This window comes from Limulus polyphemus, unplaced genomic scaffold, assembly GCF_000517525.1.
Source record: "Limulus polyphemus unplaced genomic scaffold, Limulus_polyphemus-2.1.2 Scaffold548, whole genome shotgun sequence".
Taxonomy (NCBI): Eukaryota; Metazoa; Arthropoda; class Merostomata; order Xiphosura; family Limulidae; genus Limulus; species Limulus polyphemus.
In genome coordinates, this window is record NW_013666158.1 from 134,928 (window position 1) to 156,002 (window position 21,075).

The 21,075-nt window shown below is 33.9% G+C and overlaps 3 protein-coding genes across 3 annotated transcripts; 2 read left to right on the plus strand and 1 right to left on the minus strand.

Annotated features, from left to right (window-relative positions):
- Positions 1-203: 203 nt before the first annotated feature.
- Positions 204-1,638, minus strand: LOC106459019. Its single transcript, XM_013918589.1, has 2 exons — positions 1,607-1,638; positions 204-714 (listed from the first exon to the last, which is right to left on the minus strand). Exons 1-2 carry the CDS (start codon positions 1,636-1,638, stop codon positions 204-206), a joined length of 543 nt encoding a protein of 180 aa, XP_013774043.1.
- Positions 1,639-4,522: 2,884 nt separating this feature from the next.
- LOC106459028 lies at positions 4,523-9,504 on the plus strand. The gene has a single exon (XM_013918599.2). The coding sequence runs from the start codon at positions 4,922-4,924 to the stop codon at positions 5,672-5,674; it is 753 nt and encodes a 250-aa protein (XP_013774053.1). The 5' UTR covers positions 4,523-4,921; the 3' UTR covers positions 5,675-9,504.
- Positions 9,505-14,813: 5,309 nt separating this feature from the next.
- On the plus strand, positions 14,814-18,228 carry LOC106459020 (sporozoite surface protein 2-like). Its single transcript, XM_013918590.1, has 3 exons — positions 14,814-14,987; positions 17,147-17,544; positions 18,159-18,228. The coding sequence occupies exons 1-3, from the start codon at positions 14,814-14,816 to the stop codon at positions 18,226-18,228; spliced, it is 642 nt and encodes a 213-aa protein (XP_013774044.1).
- Positions 18,229-21,075: the final 2,847 nt, after the last annotated feature.

Genomic DNA, 21,075 nt, shown 5'->3' on the forward strand with positions numbered 1-21,075 from the left:
GTTACAGAACAGTTGCTGGCTAATCAACGAGTTACAGAACAGTTTCTGACTAATACACGAGTTACAGAACAGTTGCTGGTTAATCCACGAGTTACAGAATAGTTGCTGACTAATACACGAGTTACAAAATAGTTGCTGGCTAATCAACGAGTTACAGAATAGTTGCTGACTAATCCAGGAGTTACAAAATAGTTGCTGGTTAATCAATGAGTTACAGAACAGTTGCTGACTAATCCAGGAGTTACAGAAGAGTTGCTGGTTAATCCACGAGTTGCAGAAGAGTTGCTGGCTAATCTATAAGTTGCAAAATAGTTACTCGCTAATCTACGAGTTACAGAATAGTTTCTGGTTAATCCACGAGTTACAGAAGAGTTGCTGGTTAATCCACGAGTTGCAGAAGAGTTGCTGACTAATCTATAAGTTGCAAAATAGTTACTCGCTAATCTACGAGTTACAGAAGAGTTGCTGGTTAATCCACGAGTTGCAGAATAGTTGCTGGCTAATCTACAAGTTTCAGAATAGTTGCTGACTAATCCACGAGTTACAAAATAGTTTCTGGTTAATCCACGAGTTACAAAATAGTTTCTGGTTAATCCACGAGTTACAGAATAGTTTCTGGTTAATCCACGAGTTACAGAATAGTTGCTGACTAATCCACGAGTTACAAAATAGATTCTGGTTAATCCACGAGTTACAGAATAGTTTCTGGCTAATCTACGAACAGATATAAATAAAAGAGATGCGTCAGATTTTTGATTTCTTTCACTTGTACTCTGTAAATCCTACTATGATTTAACCACGGAATGCCTAATTATAATCAGTTGCGTATATAACCTTATGAAAGCCCTGGAGCAAGAATATTCTAACCCCCAATACAACCCTACTAAAATTAGGTATGTAAAATAATACACCAAATTTTAACATAAACAAAATAAAATCTTATTTCTGATTGTACTGCGTAATGTAGTATTACGGCGGGGGAATGGTGAGGCGGTCTTTTTTCGAATTGCGATTGTGTATAAGACGGGCCCCAAGGCAGAAAAAAGTAGTAATTTTATATATTTCATAGGTGGACCTTTCATGTGTTATGTCAGACGGGCCTCTGGGACAGCTTTCCCATCTATTTATAGATCACCGACTATAATACCTTATGTATAAACTATATTAATCCTTCGAAATGCGAATACAACCCTTGACCAATACAGACTCGTAAGTGTAATTAATTAATTTTTCGAAACACGCACTTTCCACCACCGTAGCCAATTAGAGATGAAGATATCGGACATGCTTAATGACATCAGCGTGATTGCGTAACGTATTACGAGACTGTAAGCTTTAGTTATGTCCGGAAATCCTTGTGCTGACTCTTGCTAGATTAGGTTTATAACCACTTGTCATAAAATCAATGTCTTCGATTATCTACCATTCATGATTTATTTGAACACACGCTTTCAAGTCGTGCCTTATTTTCTAATTAACGTGTTGCAACTCATACAAAGCATGCACATCTGTTACTGAGCTGTGTGGGAACGCAATCCATAAGCTTGAATACAGATTAAACATTAATCAAAGCATTTGGAGTGTTGGCTCAGCATGATATAAGTACCTTGTCAGGCATGAGATCACCACTATATTCATCACATATGATGAACCACACACACACACACACACACACTGTCAACTTGAAGTTTTATCAGTTCATTGAATGCTTCTTTATTCTAGGGTCATCGGAGCAGGATCATCGCTACAAAAGTTTACAAACTTCTGATCATTTCTTTGATCCAGAAGGATAGAAATACCAATTAATTAAGTGATCACTCGTTTCATAAATATTAAAATAAAACCACTGATTAATTCCGGGTGTCGTCTTTAGTCGCAACAGCATAGCAATACTGATTAGATTTTTGAACATTTTGAATAAATTAGACTGGTGGTAAATATTAACAACTTTCAGCTTGTTAATTCAAACATAAATATTTTTACAAATTTAGACTTTTAATTAAACACGATTCTAGAAAATATATATATATATTGTAGTCTTGTATAATTTAATTTCTTCGTGGAAGAGGAATTTGCAACCAGATGAGCACCTGATGTGCACGTGGGCTAAACGGCCAGGTCAGTGACCTTTAGATTTCAGGTATATCCATTCTTAATTTTGGACTACCGATCAGAGGGAAGACCACCGCAGCCGTAAGGGATTTGTCCGACTTCCTGAAGAGAAGTTTAGGGTTGACTGCTATTTTCATAACACGCTCACAGAGACGAAAGTGCGGATCTTTCAGCGGCGTTATGTTTCGAACCCCGGAATTTAAGACTGCAACCTGACATGCTAACCACTAGGCTACGCCTGGACTAATTTTTTTATGGATACGATCAATGTAATGAAAGGCTTATGAAATTGTGATTGTTATTTTACGAGGTTTCCACAACATCATCGTTCCTGACTAGTTAAAATTTAATGTTTGGTGTGATTAGCTACTTACTTGAACCAGACATGCCCCCCCCCCCACCTTAAAAAATGTTGTTGTTTTTATTTGTTTATTGCAGGTTTTACTTACCTTTACAGTTCTGTTCACTTCTGAAATTACTTGCGCAGGTAAATTATTCTGCTTTGACTGACTAAATTGAAAGTTTGGAAGATATGAAGCTTAATAAAAATTTAAGACATATTAAGCTATGATGTCACTCGTGCACTCGTAATATCTACATACCCTTAAGTATTTTCCAGATAGCACTGGTATAACTTGTGTTTATAAAATGACAAACTGACATTTTTTTTCTTCATTTATCTGTTTTTAAAAAGTAAAAATAAAACCTTTAAGAAAGAGGTAAAAGATTTCTTTTCGTGTTCGTTCTGAAGAAGATTTTGAAATTTAATAAATTATGTGAACCGTTTGTTTGTTTTAGCGTAAGGCTACACAATATGCTCTCTGCGCTCTGTCCATCGCGGTGAATCGAACCCCGGATTTTAGCGTTGTAAGTCCTTAAAGTTACCACTGACTCAGCGGAGTAATATCCGGAAAGAAGATAAAATCCGTGGGAGTAGTAAGTGCTAACAAAGATAGATGCGTTTCTATTTTTACATGAAACTTGAAATACAGAAATGTGGGATCTGAGATTGAGGAGGTCTATAAAGGATGGGTCCACATAAGGACCATTTTTGACCCTAAAATTCACTGAACAATAACGTGCTGGGAAGGGAAACAGTAACAATGGTGCTTTCGGTAGGCTTGGTACCTCCCAGTAAGTCAACATGAAGATTCTGCAATGTGTTTGTTAACATAGGGTGCATATTATGGGTGTTATATCGATTTCTGCCCAAAAGTCAGTCATTTTCACACAAACAGGCTCGACTTTAATATCGAGCACGTGCACAGTTTACTATAATATTTGCAGAGTATGAGCGTTGGGACAAAAGACCTATCATGTAAATTACGAATGTGGTATGTATATGTGTTCATGGCGTAAGGACAATAGATATGTTTATGATTACTGAAACACTCAGCATATGTGATATCGAATATTCTTATATACTGTCACATCATATATATTATGACATTCATAATACTGTGACATCTAATTTTCATACTCTCCGTTTCTCAAACTGACCACCAGATATGCCTAAATATGGGGAAAAAACATGGTTCAACGACACTCAGGGTTTCTGAACACTTTAAATATCACATTACTGACGCAGCATGGTGGACTAAGGTTTTAGTGACAGTATAACGTGAACTTTGTGGAGTTGAACATTTCACATCTCTACACACTCTTTCACATCATATCTGTGATTTATGTTTGTTTTCCTCAGTTTCGACCTTAACAACACCTGATAATGTAAACAAAATTGTTTTAATAGCTTACACGTGCCGGATTCTCGTGTGTGTGTGTTCCAGTGACTGAAATTTATAGTAGAGACAAAAAAAACAAACAAAAAAACAGACCTTGTGAGGGACCTGTGCTTTAATCTGTCGATAATGGCTCTGAAAAAAAAGTCTCAAGTATTATGTTGCGATACAAGAAGTATTTTAAAATACGTAAATATTTTTTTTTTTTCAAATTAGGAATCACAGAGTATATTACACCACAAGAAATTATAAAATGAAATCAGATGTATCACGTTTCGGATATCAGTTTCGTACTTGTTCCAAGCACGCGCCCCAGTGGCACAGCGGTATATTTGCGAACTTACAATGCTAGAAACCGGGTTTCGATACCCGTGGTGGGCAGTACACAGAAAAGCCCATTGTGCTTAACTACAAACAAACAAACGCAGCGTCGGGTCCTTTTAGGTGTCACATGATTCCTCAAGATGGCGTTCTACTTAACGATGTGACATGGAGGAAGTCATAGTTCACTTGAGCCTCGTAACTATGTAGTCCACTGTAACCATGTATTTTAATCACCTAGCTTATACCAGAACCTCGTACTTGTTTCTGACAAAACGTACTAAATGTTTGAGATTATATATTTTCAGAATGTTTTTATTCTCTATTTTTATTTTATTATTTTCAGGAAATTGAGGGAAAAAAGTGCTATTCACCGCAAGGTTTCTCAGACGTTCTCTACTCAGTACACCACATATAAGAACAATCACGAACTTCATCGTTTCTCGAGGTTCCTGCAGAGAATAAATCTATTTTTCATCTTTCTCAGTTTTATATGGGTGTTTCTGGGTTAGTCGAGGCGAAAACAAGTGCACGAAAACATGAACGACAAAAGCTCCGAACAGGTTCACAACATGGAAACTTCACACTTCCTGTCAAATATTCTACACATTAGTGGTTTTCTGGAGTTGTCTTCAACAAGTAAAAAATAGTGTTCCACTGGCACTAGCTTTTCATTGTTATCATTTAGTTTCCTTTATTAAGAAGCGTTTCATCAAACAGTTTTCAACGAAGAGGCAGCTGTATAAAAAATGACAGAGAAATACGATCACCTTGACCACGTCAATTTACAAGACAACGATGAAATGACTAATGGTAATTTTTCTGACATAGCGACCAGCACAGATTCTCAGCCAGACCTATCTAACGGTAACCATAACAACGCATACAGCGTGTTGACGGAACAGGAGCTATCCCAAGTTGAAATGTTTTTTCGAAGTCAAAAAACATTCGTGTTTGTGTGTCCGTGTTTAGCAAATCTGTATTTTGCGAAAGCAGGAGATAAATGGGCACCGGGACAGAGAGGAATCCCTGTTCTGCTTTTTGATAGAGGAGAGACGAGAGCACGAAGCAAGCGCAGACTCAAAGTGGTCCTTGCCGAAAGGGGCACGGGTTTCATTCTTTGGCATGATGTTATCGATAATTTGACGAACTATCGTGCGCAGGACAACAGTTTTCATACCATGTTTCAGTCAGCTGATCACAGTCAAATGGTTGGTTTCAGTTTTGATAGTAAAACAGCTGCCAGTCAGTTTCACGAACGAGTCGAACTGTTGACATCAGATCCTCTGAACATTTCTTTATCCGTTCCCAAAGTGAAAGGAAAATGCACTAAGAAGAAGCCAGAAAAGGTGAAATTGCCTAAGAAATGCGACATTTCTCTTCCTTGCTGTTTTGAGCATGTCACAAGCATCGATATCGGAGATAAAGAGCAGTTCTATACATTAGCAAGTTTGGTGCAAGCGAAGTCCGAAAAAATCTGCCAACAGCTAGTTGGCGACTGACAACTGTTGATTGTTTTCTGTGGTTTTTTTTTCACACCAGGGGAATAAATTATGCTAGAATGCTGTAATTAATTCTTGCAGTTAGTCAAACGTAGAAAGATTGTTGATACCATAGAAATTCATAACTTTGGAAACTACTTAATTAACTGATACTAATTAAATAGCTATAAAAAATGTGACGGCTAATAAGTGTTTGATATTTTAAAATGTCGGCATTCAACCAATGATGACGAAGTATGACGTAATGCTAAGAAGACTAAAAATTTGACAAAGAGAAAACAATAAATATTTTCTTTCTTTAAATTTCAGTGAATCATATTTTGCATGATATAAGTTTAATTTATTTTAAACGTTCTCGTTGCGTGAAAATTGCCAGTGTTTGGATTTCTGTTTATAATGCCGGTTGGAAGAACACAATTTCGAAAGAATGTCCACTATTTTCTGTGTTACCTTTATTGTTTACATAAAGCGTTTCAAGCTAGCCTTAAAACAACAAATTCAAGACAATATCTTTATCGTAGTTCTTATAATTTTCAATAGGCTTTTCGCTCATAAATCGAAGTGTGTTTGTAACTTAAGTATCATGTAACGGAATAAGGCCTGATTTAACGTTGTTCGTTGTTAGTTATTTTATAATAGACATGGTAAAATCAAACAAGACAACTCATTTGTTGCAGACTGATTACTGTTGATTAACACAGTAAAAACAAACAAGACAATTATTCTGTTATAGACTTTTTTACTGTAAACTAACACAGTAAGAACAAACAAGACAACTCTTCTGTTGTAGACTGATTACTGTAGACTAACACTGTAAAACAAACAAGACAACTCATCTGTTGTAGACTGATTACTGTAGACTAACACAGTAAAAACAAACAAGACAACTCTTCTGTTGTAGATTGATTACTGTAGACTAACACTGTAAAAACAAACAAGACAATTATTCTGTTATAGACTTTTTACTGTAAACTAACACAGTAAAAACAAACAAGACAACTCATCTGTTGTTGACTAATTACTGTAGACTAATATAGTAAAAAATAAGTTTGACTATTATTTACTAATCAAGTACACGTATTTATAATTAGCCTGTTTGTCGCGATTTTCTTTAGATACTGGAAGAATGCTTTAATTTCACCTGTGTTCCAAGCTTGTCAACACGCATGCTTAAAAGATTTTTATCATTTTTTGTTGTTGTTGATACATCTCATATGTTTCGTACTTTGAACTTACAGTTTAGTGAATTTACATGGTCATCTATAGTCTTCACTTTGTAATGACATTCTAAAGTTTCTACGAAGAAAATATTTAACTACGCTTAAGATATACCGCTAATGACAGTGTAAGTAACATCGAATATTACAAAAGCTGTATTTTACACTTGCTTCTCACTAATCTGAAGTGTATGAAATATACGCAAAAACACACGTGAACTGTTGCATGTCTTACAAAGCGTTTTCGACAGAGACCGAACTATCTAATTGTAAGCAGAAAAATCTTGTGTCGATTTGATCTTTTTAACACCTAGTTGTATTCTGAATAGAAAAAACAACAACATATAATTATAGTTTTTTTTTCTTCTTCTGTGATATTCAATTTCATAAGTGAAAATTACATTTTATTAAATGTGACGGCCTTTTTTGATTGTCTGGAATAAAATAATGTTCCAGAAGCATCAGATTATAAAGTCTGTTTGGAAAGAACTAACTTTTCAGACATTTTATTTTGCCATCGTTATGCCATCTTTAAACACACCATTCCTTTAGCAGCAGTCATTGGTGGCTAGTTAGTTTTCTCTGTCGTGGTCTAAAAACAATTGCAGCGTGATTTTCATAAATATAGATAACGGGTTAAATCTTTACAAAAACAAATCATGGCGGTTAATTTAACATTGCTTATTATTATAACTTTTTTGTCCTTGTATTATGTTGTATAAATATTGTCTATAAAGTTGGAATCAATGTAAAAACGTTTTGATCCAACCTGGACTTTTTGCAGTAAACTTAATCAAGAAGCGTATTTATTTACAGAAAATTATTTTATTTGACAAATATCGAATCCTGCCACATATGAGGTAATAAGATTGTTTCTATCATTAATATTATATGATTTTTAGCATTATATGATGTTTGGCATTCAAGGCTAAATTTATAATTAAATTGTATTGTATGAAGTTACATTTGTAATGTGATGCTTTCGTGGAACATTTTACCTAAGATATTAAAATGGCGCTTTATTTACGTAACCCTAAATATATTGCTTTCATTTAGCGTTAATTCGCGAGTAAAAGTATTAGTAACTCTGTTACACGCAGTTTCCACACTTACTTAACATATCACCTGGATAAGAATGAGCAAACAAATGTTATGATTTCGCAAACCTTGAACAAATCGGATATTTTACATGGTGAAAAATTCATAAATTGGCGAAACAGGATAGTTCGTTAGGCCTAACAAGTGCGTGACTGCAATTAGTTTTGGTATCAATGGAAAAGCCTCTTGGGCAGTGTCTAGTGGTAGACAAAAGGTAGTTTTGAAAAGCAGTTCTACGCATATTGGATAGGAGATCTATAAACCACAAAGTAAAGTATTTTATTCAAAAATATTCGCTTAAAGTATTCTCTCCATCTTTGTTTTTTTTTTTTAGTTATGTTAGCGAAGTCTCTTGTGTTCAGCCTTTCGTACAATTCCTTTCAACTTGGCGAATCGTTAAACTTTTGCATGCACGTTAACGAACTGCTTAATAGAAAATAACATGGTCGTTTTTCTTCGGTGCATCTTTTCTCAAGATTGTAAAGCTTTGTTGCGTGGTACTTAAACAGTTCAAATCAAAATTGTAGCTTAAAACAGATCTCGGCACTGGTTAATTTTTATCATTTTGTGTGTCTTGATAGAGGTCATTAATAAACGCTTTATAGTCTATAGTTTCTTGTAGAACATCTTATACATAATATTTATATAGCTATAAATGCTTATCTGATCCGTAACTCATTTTATGGGCTTTAATTCTTTGTAGAATATTTGATATATATAATTTAAGCTGAACTTTTCATACAGAAGCTATAAGTGAATTCCATGTTATATATATACACATGTATATACACAAAGAGTATTGTAACTTTAATTAGGGAGTCGTATCCAACAAATTGCAAAATCATATCGATATCGATATCTGTAATACTTCATATACTAGAATATCATCTTATATGTGATTACATACTTTAAAATTTTATTGAAAATTTTTATGTTGTGAAGATGTATCTTCTTAGATAATCACATAATACTGATATAGAATTAAGCCTCTAAATTATTCTTTGAATAGTTATTATCTTAGATAAGTACGTAACCTCTATAAGGATTACTCTCTGAAGAGTAATGTTGATTTTAGACCATTTGACACTCTTGAAAAGTATTACACTTTGAGTAAGTTATACTCTCAGATAATTACACAACAGTGATTACGGATTGCTATTTTTAAATTATCAAATATTTCTGAAAATAATTACACTCTGGATAATTAATTATCTTAGATTATCAGGATTTTAACAACATTGGCAAAGCATTATTCTTTGAAGGCAATATTAGAACTTTTAGCACTAGTTAGATGCTATGCTCTTTATTTTATGAAATGAAGTTATTATTTTTTTCTACAAAAACAACAGTTGTTTAAGCAAGTTTAATTTTTGTCAGTGTTTTAAGAAAAGTATATTTTTCATGTTTATTATTTTTCAAATTCACGTGATAATTTCATTAGCTTAATTTTCATTACTTGTTCCAATACTGTGGATCTGAGAATTATTTCATCTTACTAATAAAAAATATTATTCATGATATATTTGTTGTGTTTGTCTCGCCCAAGCTCATTTAAATCAAACTCAAGTGAAATTAAAAACAAATATTCAAGTTGCCATAGCTGCAGAATCAATAACCTTTTCCGTTTACTTTAAAAACTAATATTAAGAAATTAAAAACAACAATTTCGATCACAGAAAAAGATCTATTAAACAAATAACAGATACATCAGAAACAAATATACAAATGGGAAAATCAGTGCACGACAACAGAATATTTTAAACTTGCAAAGTGGCTTCTCAACCTCCCTTGGAAACGAAGAAAACAGACAAGTGGCATTAAAAATTCTTAGACTTCCTGATTTATTCAGCTTGTGTTGAAAGTGTACTGGTTATGTATTCGGGAACGTGTTTTTTCATTGGCGCTTCTTTTGGTGTTAATAACGAATTCTAAAAAATAAAGATTGAGGAAACATTACATCTCATCCCAGCCACTTACAAGTAACAACAGTTGAATGGCATTACCTCATTCTGTAAACATGTTCAATACAGATAGATTTACTTTATTTCCAATTGTTTTTGTCTTGAGTCAGAACGAATAACAAAAAATTACAGCAACGCGCAATTTGGTTTTTAAACAATAACTTTATACAGCTTTGATTAAAAGAAACTTTATGGTTCGAGAATGTTTCCAAATCCTTTTTTTTTGTTTTAATGTAACGAGAAGTGAAGTTCCGGTTTAAAAGTGCCCTCGAAATTAAAATTCTTTCTTTAAGTAGGCTAGAAAGATTGCGTAGATAGTAGAACGTCTGGGTAAAAATAAAATAAATACTTCTCATAATGTGTCGATGTTTCTAATTCTAATAGATATTCCTTCTTACATCGAACCCATAAGCATTTTGTAACTAACCACACGTATTCTTACAACCAATCACCAACATTTGTTAACCCTTGGAATCGGACTAATCGTTTACTTACTTGAGAACCATGGTTCCATATCAAGTCTTCATTAATTAGTTTAAGAGAAGTATAGGTATGTGTATATCAATTAAACTAAAAATTCGTTAGTAATCAATATTCTAGTGGTATACTGTTCCAGAATATATATCATAACTTTTCCTCGCTTAAACGGAAATGTGACGCATTTCAGTTAATTAAACAAGAAAAGTGTATCTCGAGCTCTGTCACGTGAAAACTAAACCACAACCTGTCAGTACTAGTCAGAAATACTTATTACTTCTCTTCACCCAAATTTAACTACCTACTATCAAAATAAAACTGCGCAGTCTCTGAGTTGCATCCATCGTCGTCTCTAAATCTTTTTTAAAATTTTGTTCAAAGTAAAACGAGGATAATATATCAGATCCTCAATAATTAGCAACTTGATTAAGATAGGTTCTGCTGGTCAGAATCTGTGACTTTAAATTTTTTTTAAACCCATTGAAATTAATATTTCATCTAAATTAAAAAGGAAAAGGTTTAAAAAAATGAGAAACATCGAACGTTCGTCACAAAGGTGCTCGTGCATAACAGTGAAAACTGACAATTATGTGCTGCCATCTAACAGTCAATTTAAAAAGATCCCAAAAAGCTACTGCTGTTGCATAATCATATAGGTCCCAGAATGGCCTGGTAATTAAAGATCTCAACTTGCAATCTGTGGGTCGCCGGTTCGAATCCCGTCACCGAGAATGCTCGCCTTTTCAGCCGATGGGGGCATTATAATGTGACGGTCAATTCAACTTTTCGTTGGTAAAGAGTAGCCTAAGAATTGACAGTGAGTGGTGTTGAATAGCTGCCTTCCCTCTAGTCTATCACTTTTAAATTAGGGACGACTAGCACCGATAACCCTCGAGAAATTCAATAAACAAAGAAATATACAATTACAATTGTTAATTTTCTTGATTTTATGGGGTTTGTAACTCCAAACAGTCGTTAGATTTGAGAACTGGGTAATTGTGACATTTACGAACTTTTGAGAGCTGGGTGAAATGTACATTCACACAAACATATAAAAAAATGTTTGCAAGTAACTGTATTGGAGAAGATAAGTCAACTTGCCATCAGGAGTTGAGAAGAAATGTCAAGGGCATTTTTTTGACAGAACTAGAAGATACACAGAGTAAAGTAGAAGGCTTTGCCCCTTTACGCCGATTATCATCCACTAAAGACTAAGGTTGTGTGAGTTTGGATCTTAACTTATGATTCGGTTTCTACAAGGATATTCAACATTACATCGTCTAATTTTATTAAACGTTTAATCTGGTCTTACAAAAGCTGAACTTTTTAAATTCCAAATGATAATGTTAAAACCTTTTTAGAATTCATCCAAGTTCTTTCAAAAATTTTTTTTTCTTTTTAGAAACGTTAGTTATTCTTCGAGAGTGGAGAGACAAAACGTGTTATTTAGTTAGATATTCTGATTAGGAAAATGAATTTTCTCAGAACATGCAATTATAGAATGCACGACGTGCATTATAGAAGAAAGAAGATGGGGAATCCTTTAAAACTTTTGCACAAAACTTCATTCTATTATTGACCAGTAACTCGGCCATGTATCGCACATATAAATTGATGTTGTTCAAACGAATGATACTTATACTTTTCTATATATATTTATATATAGTACTTAAACACCTATTTGGTGTAAACATGCTTCTTTACATCATCCCCAGTTAGAATAAATGAGTACCTCCATGTCTTCTGATTCCGCATCCTTATTTGCATAGAAAGTTTCAAAAATATTGGGCTCGGCATGGCCAGGTGGTTAGGGCGCTCGACTCGCAATCTGAGAGTCACTGGTTCGAATCCCCATCACACTTTTCAGCCGTGGGGGCGTTATAATGTGACTGTCAATCCCACTGCTAAATTAGAAACGGCTATCTCAGATAGCCCTCGTGTAGCTTTGCGCGAAATTCAAAAACAAACAATAGATATTACGAAAGTTAGCTGGTGAATGAATATATATACCTATATATGAAAAAAAGAAGACTCAAAATTTTCTGGAATAATTCTAGTTATATTTTAAAGTTGGTAGGTAGCGCTTTTTCATCTAACGCATTTTAGTTTTCTTACAAGTAAAACTTGAGATTCAATTATCAAATTCACACCACACCACACACACACATATAATAAAGCAAGGGACGTTTTCGCTTTAGGTAATCAGTTATTAGTAACAGTGCGATTTACGATTTATGAATAACATTATTAACATTTTTCGAAAATTCCTGACTATAAATATTACATGAGACGTAAACTCGTACTTTCACAGATGCTCTGTTCAACATAGTTGTGTAACTTTGTTTGTTGGATTTCGCGCAAAGCTGCATGAAGAGAGGGCGGGGGAGGGTCTACTATCTGCTCTAGTCGTCCCTAATTATGAAGCGGTAGACCAGACAGATTACAGTAGATTTTACAATAATATTTATTGCTATAACTTGTGTATATAAACTACATTAAACAAAAGTATCGTAATTTCTTGTTATTTGTTCGCTTTTGAGTTATTAAATTATTATTATCATTAAGACTTATATATTTGTGTCGCCATCTTTTGGGCAATTTAGTTAATAACATTCTGACCTTTAGAATGTATAAAATAAAAACATATTTTACAATGATTTTTTTGAGCAAAGTAAATTTATTTTGTCCCATCAATTTAAATCCGTATTAAACACCGTAAGAAGCCATAAATTCACTAGGAATTTAACACTGAATTATCACAATTCACAAATATTTGTAGTTCATTGTTTATATATTACTACATTATGACATAGCTCGTATATCACGTTTGCAGTGTAAGCCAATACTGTATAAATGTGCGACACTTTTATTATTTAACGTGTTTAAAATTATTGAATTGTTTTCTTTTTCTCTCTCTCTACAGACACACAATATAAATTAATATTTTTCTACATCTAATAACGCATGAATACGTGCTATTTTCTATTTCAACAAAATATTTAATATGAAAAAAGCATAGCAAAACCTGTTGACGCCCAGTAATGTGCTATACGTTGGTGACTCTGTGACGACAAAAGCTATCGTTTATACTGACATTTTCAATCTTCAGGTGTATTTAATTAACGGCTTCCCTGGGTGTTGGCTATAGACAAGTTTATGTTGTCAGTAACATTGTGTTAAACGAATAAGATGAACATCCTTGTATGTTACATTTATTTTATGGCAATTCGAGAGTGAGGGATTACGTCATATCAAACAGAGCGTGTGACACCTAACGCAATATTTTGTCGTGAGAAAAATGTTTTTCAGAAGCTACAATAACAATTACTCTGAACCACTGACAGCAAGGTAGTACGTATTTACTTCTCTCATTCTATTAATATAGGTGAAAACAGAGAGGCGCCAATTGTATCTATAAAAAAGGACAAAGTTTCATTAATTTATCTACAGTTATTATGTGGAAAATATTTTATAGTTTATAATTTCAAACACACACACATACATGTATATATATGAAAGAATCAGCCTTTACTTGCAATGGTTTTAAGCTTTGTAATGGTCTTTAAAAAAAAAGACTAGTACTACTAATTATAAAACATCTTTAAAAAGGACTAGTGACACTAATAAAACATCTTTAAAAAGGACTAGTGACACTAATAAAACATCTTTAAAAAGGACTAGTGTCAATTATAAAACATCTTTAAAAAAGGACTAGTACCACTAATAAAACATTTTAAAAAAGAACTAGTACCCTAATTATAAAATATCTTTCAAAAGGACTAGTACCACTAATAAAACATATTTAAAGGGGACTAGTGCCACTAATTATGAAAAATCTTTAAAAAAGACTAGTGTTACTAATAAAACATCTTTGAAAAGAACTAGTACCACTAATTATAAAACATATTTAAAAGGACTAGTACCACTAATAAAACATCCTTAAAATAGATTAGTACCATTAATAAAAATTATTTAAAAGAACTAGTACCATTAATTATAAAACGTCTTTAAAAACGACTAGAACCACTAATAAAACACCTTTAAAAAGGACCAGTGCCACCAATTATGAAACATCTTCAAAAAAAGGACTGGTACCACTTATTATAAAACACCTTTATATGTACATCATAGTTATATAGTAAAACGATTCTAATTTGAGAAACGAACCATAATAATATTATTATTATATACTGGATAGTCTAAGTTGATCTGCAACCAACAACTACTTTGGAAGCAAAGATGTAGAAACTAAAGAAATAGCTTATTGTAGTCTACCTTTCACTGGCAAACGTGCAGTAGAATTAAAGAAAAAATTAAAACCATTTTGAATAACAAAATTTATCCACAAGTTAAGTTTAGAACTGTTTTCAAACCGATGTGTCGTATATGTCAGTATCCCTAAAACGCATCGCTCTTATGTCATCTACAAATTTACATGTCCAAGGTGTAGCCATGCAAGATTGTGACATTAATACTAAACCCAACGAGTTCAACGTCTTGAGAAACGCGACCAATAAAGAAGAATTGCTCCGCAGTAAAGAGAACCCGTGGATACACAAGGTACATCCTGAGTTAAAAGTAAACCAACAACTACACACTCTCTCAACAGTTCCCTGCACCAGTAATAAATCTTTATTAGTAGACCGTGCAGGCAACATTCAAGTGAACACTAATAAAGCAATTTCTGTCTGTTGCTGTAGTGGTCTAGTTAACAGAGTAGTGAGCTCGGTTTGAAAATCAAGAAAATCAGCTACTTGTTGTATCCGGTTTTACAACTTCTATTATTATTGCTCGTCTTTTGAGATATTCAATAGGTTGATAATATTCCTAAAGATATACGTATGTTTATGCGATGTGAAATAATAATTGTTAATTGTATTTTTAAGTTATTGAAAAGCACCTTAATAATCGAATTTTTTGGAGTAACCACGAACAGTCGAAACTACTATGGCACGTACGAGTATATAAGATGAAAATAAATACAAGTACGTGGACATTTTGCTGCTGTGAGAAGCTAAAATGTGTTTATAAGTATCAGGACTTGCAGAATTGAAGAAAAAAACAAAAAACTTAGTTTTTTCGTGACCATGGTTTCCCCAGTAAAGGCATCATCACGAATAAATGAAGTTCTTGTGAAACGTACTATTGTCTTTGTTTTAAACGTACTATTGTCTTTGTTTTAAACGTACTATTGTCTTTGTTTTAAACGTACTAATGTCTTTGTTTTAAACGTAAACTATTGTTTTTGTTTTAAACGTACTACTGTCTTTGTTTTAAACGTACTATTGTCTTTGTTTTAAACGTACTATTGTTTTTGTTTTAAACGTACTATTGTCTTTGTTTTAAACGTAAACTATTGTTTTTGTTTTAAACGTACTTTTGTCTTTGTTTTAAACGTAAACTATTGTTTTTGTTTTAAACGTACTATCGTCTTTGTTTTAAACGTACTATTGTTTTTGTTTTAAACGTACTGTTGTCTTTGTTTTTTCATTCAATTTTCAATAATGCAGTTATAAAGTTTCACCAAATACCGACGGTTCCAAGTATCAATTATTAGACTTAGTTTTAATTACTGTGGCGCAACTACAAAATATATCCACCCCCCCCCCTCACTCACATAAAATAAAATCGTGTCCCCTACTTTTATTTCCCTATAATTGTAGTTACTGTTACGATTCTGGCTGATTTGGGCCCGCTTTTGTCTCTCCCCTCCGCAATTGTGGGGGCATATTTACCCCACTGTTTAATTATTTATTTGCAAATATAAAATGTTCAGACAAAGACGCTAAGATTAACTGTTGGATATTTCGTTAAATATTTTATATTAACTTGTTGTACTTACATCCATAAAGTGTAATAAGTGTTCACATTGTCTACACAAACGGTTTTGGTTAATTCTAGGTGTGGCTTCCTTAAGTTCAGCCCGGCATGGCCAAGTGGTTCGGGCGCTTAACTCGCAATCTGAGGTCGCGGATTCGAATCTCCGTCCCACCAAACAGGCTCGCCCTTTCAGCCGTGGAGGCGTTATAATGTAACAGTCAATCCCACTATTTGTTAGTAAAAGAGTAGCCCAACAGTTGGCAGTGGGTGGTGATGACTAGCTGCCTTCCCTCTAGTCTTACACTGCTAAATTAGGAACGGTTAACGCAGATAACTCTCGTGTGGTTTTGCGCGAAATTCAAAACAAACAAAACTCCTTTAGTTGAAGCAATATTGAGGCTCAACTGTCTTTATATTTTTCTTACCAACAAATGTCACTCACCAAAAGAAGGATTGTTAATGTTGTTCTTATTATAATACACATTGAGCTACCTGTGATGTGACCACTGCGGATATCATACCCCGATTTTTTAAACTTATAAGCCTTCAGTCTTGCCGCTGAACCACCGAGGGCTTGAAGCTGTTAGTTACCAACAAAGAAAACAACTCTGTTATAGAACAAGGTAAAAAAAAACAACAACATTATTTGACGAAACAAAAAACATGAAAGTCAAAACATTTCTCAAATCAGAAATTCCTTACTCTCTTAGGAATATGCCCCCTCCCAGTGGCTCAGCAGCAAGTTTGAAATATTATGACGCTAAAAAAATCTGGTTTCGATACCCGTGGTAGGCACAGGACAAATAACCTTTTCTGTATCTTTATGCTTAACAGCAAACAAACAAACGAAACAAATCTATGAATATAGATTGGAAGAAGTTGCCAAAACAACGAAATAGTCCAGTCCTGATGAACCAACAACGAATGAGTCTAGTCCCGATGAACCAACAACGAATGAGTCTAGTCCCGATGAACCCACAACGAATGAGTCCAGTCCCGATGAACCAACAACGAAAGAGTCCAGTCCTGATGAACCCACAACAAATGTGTCCAGTCCCGATGAACCAACAACGAAAGAATCCAGCCCTGATGAACCCACAACGAATGAGTCCAGTCCTGATGAACCAACAACAAAAGAGTCCAGTCCTGATGAACCAACAACGAAAGAGTCCAGTCCCGATGAACCAACAACAAAAGAGTCCAGTCCTGATGAACCAACAACGAAAGAGTCCAGTCCTGATGAACCAACAACGAAAGTGTCCAGTCCTGATGAACCGTCACCTTATTCGAAATTTGGGTGGACTATATTATATATTATTACTTCCGCCATCGAAGGTGGACGGAGATTGTGTTTTCACCCCTGTGTGTGTTTGTCAGCAAGATTTCTCGAAAACGGTTGAATGGATTTGGACGAAACTTGGTACACATTTGGACTATGACCTAACTTAGAAGTGATTAATTTCTGGAGGATCAACGTCAAAAGTCACAGCAAGGTCACGAAAATAATAAAAATCCCTATCTGTTAACATGGAGACCGATTTTTCATACTATTTTTGCTCTATAACTCAGTCACAATTAACCGAGTTTTGATGAAACTTGGTGGACATATGTATAATATTATTCCTTATTATCCTGCCAAAGTGGTCCACATCAGCTAATAACGACGGATATACGGACACATTTTCGTATTTTTTGAAAGCTGAATATGATCAACGCTGCGTGGCGGAAGTATGCACTCTACTGAGTATCCCCTCTAGTTTTTCTTATGGGTATCATTCCTTTTAATAATTTCCAAAATAACAGATAAATTTACAAAAACGTGTAGTGCGTTTTATTACTCTAATAAATAACTAAATATACACGAATACATTTCTCAAAACCACAATTTAATGGAATAATTTATTCTTGCAGCTATTATTATCGTTTCGATTTTGTAAAAATTCGAACATCGCTCACTCCAGCTTCAATAATCAAGAACTGAAGAGTAAGATACGTCTGGTTTTGATCAATAAAATTGTGTATACTTTTTGACCAGTGAAACTATTAGTTTGTTATTAGAACCATTTTCAACGAGATAGAAGTATTTCACAAATAGCTTTAAGTTTTGTCCTCCTATTTAGCTCCATTTCTGTTGATGTTTGTTTGTAGTTAAGCACAAAGCTACACCAAGGGCTATCTGTGCTATGCCCATCACGGGTATCGAAACTCGGTTTCTAGCGTTGTAAGTCCACAGACATACCGCTGTGTCACTGGACACTGTTGAACAAATAGAACAACTAAAACGCATTGTGGTATATTTTTGTAAAAGTTTAAAAATTAAATATCTTCCTATCTGCCCCCCCCCCCAGTGGCACAGCGGTATATTTGCGGACTTACAACGCTAAAAACCGGGTTTCCATACCCTTGGTGGGCAAAGCACAAATAGCCCATTGTGTAGCTTTGTGCTTAACTTCAAATAAAAAAGTCTTCTCATCTAATTATTTTTTAGGCTCTAAAGTAAATTAAAAAAAAATCCAATACGAAAACATTATTTTCAACTTTTAAGTGTATATCACAAAATGTAGGGGTCTCTACCAATTGTAGGTACACATACCCGGTTAACATTTTCCAGAAAACAAAACAGGAATTTCGAGCTGACATATATATTGAAATTATGCTAATATATAAATAAAATGAAATTTACAGTCGTTAGAAAATATAAAGACCTAACGGTTTACTTGCAAAAATGTTGATGTTTATTTTGAAGTATGTAACGCATTGAAAATGGTGTGTTTTATCTACTTTCCTATAAACGTCCGAAAGAAAATCTAATAACACATTTTGTCTCCCGATTGACGTGAATACTTTCATTTAATGAATCTCAATCTCCTGAGAACTGGTTTTACAGGGCAATTTTTGAAAATATTTCGGTTTACTATAACAAAGAATGTGTTGTATAATGGAAAATAACTGAAGTCACGCGTACGAAACTTTTAATTGTAGAAATATAGTCACTTGAAAATCAATGCGTTTGTTGTGATACGAATATTCATTTTATTATAAACTTTAGTCACAAAATGGCTCGTTGTTATAATTTAATATAACAATTGTATTTTACCCAATCCTTACTTGAGTGATTTATTCAATCACTACAAATTCTTATGTCAGCTTTTAGATTGAGTTCTTTATTTAGTCAGTATAAATCCCTATGCTGGATTTTAATTAGAGTATTCTTTCTTCTCACTTTGTCTAGTCTGACCTAATCTAACGCTTCTTTCTTCTCACTTTGTCTAGTCTGGCTTAATCTAACGCTTCTTTCTTCTCACTTTGTCTAGTCTGGCCTAATCTAACGCTAATTTCTTCTCACTTTGTCTAGTCTGACCTAATCTAACCCTAATTTCTTCTCACTTTGTCTAGTTTGACCTAATCTAACGCTTCTTTCTTCTCACTTTGTCTAGTCTGGCTTAATCTAACGCTTCTTTCTTCTCACTTTGTCTATTCTGACCTAATCTAACGCTTCTTTCTTCTCACTTTGTCTAGTCTGGCTTAATCTAACGCTTCTTTCTTCTCACTTTGTCTAGTCTGACCCAATCTAACACTTCTTTCTTCTCACTTTGACTGGACTAGCCTAATCTAACATTTTTTATATGTTGTGTTGTTAATACTGGCGAATTTTAGCACTAGTTATCCTGTTGGGTGACTCAGTTTAATTATTTTACTTTGCGTGTTGACGATTTCGGTTACTCGAACACCTATCACTGAATGGGTTGTTCACTTGTAATTTTCAACCTGAACGGCATCTTATACGCATGTAAACTAAACGACCAGTTTAAAGATCCCTAGTGTATAGCCGTTCTTCATCTTAAACTATTAACAAGAGAACTGGCGACCACCCAGAAGCATCTTTTTATTTGGTTCTCAGAGCCAAATAGAGAGATTTACTGTCATTTTTATAACCCATCCACAGCTAAAAGTACTGATGTCTAGCGGTATTACATCTCGAACCTTGGACCATACAATTCGCAGCGTGAAAAGCAAACTTTGCCCACCCCCAGTTCAGTTTTGTTAAAGCTGTTGTTGTGTTCTGTTCAAAATCATGGGGATGTTTGAAATGAGCTGTGGTTCACCACCCATGTTGTTTCCTATCCGTACATACTTTTCGTTTTCTTAACTGGTGTAAAAACTTCTCTCTTCTAACACTACAGTATCTTCTACTACATGTGTATTGTTCAAACTGACTTAACTCTACATCTTGATATTGGTTATCGTTCGAATTGGTTTTATCATATTTTCTTCTGAATATTTTATTTTCAACTTGTGTTATGCTAAGCCTTCTACGTTGAATGTTGTTCGAATTAGTCTGACCTAATATCTTCTATTAGGTGAGTTGCTTAAATTCACTTGATCCCACGCTACGCGCTGTGTGTGTTATTCAATTGTTTTAATTTGACATCTTTTTTCATGATCTGTATTTTCAAGTTTATACCTTCTTTGTTGTAGTTCGTTCAAGCAAGAGTAGCAATTACACTACACCTTTCATGTCATGCTTAGTTTGAATCCATTTCATAAAAGAATAATTATTATTATCATCATAATTCATGTGTACACCAAGTTGTTATAATTATTGATCTTTTACACCAAGTTATTATAATTCACCATCTTTTACACCAAGTTATTATAATTTACCATCTTTTACACCAAGTGATTATAATTTACCATCTTTTATACCAAGTTATTATAATTCACCATCTTTTACACCAAGTTGTTATAATTATTGATCTTTTACACCAAGTTATTATAATTCACCATCTTTTACACCAAGTTATTATAATTTACCATCTTTTACACC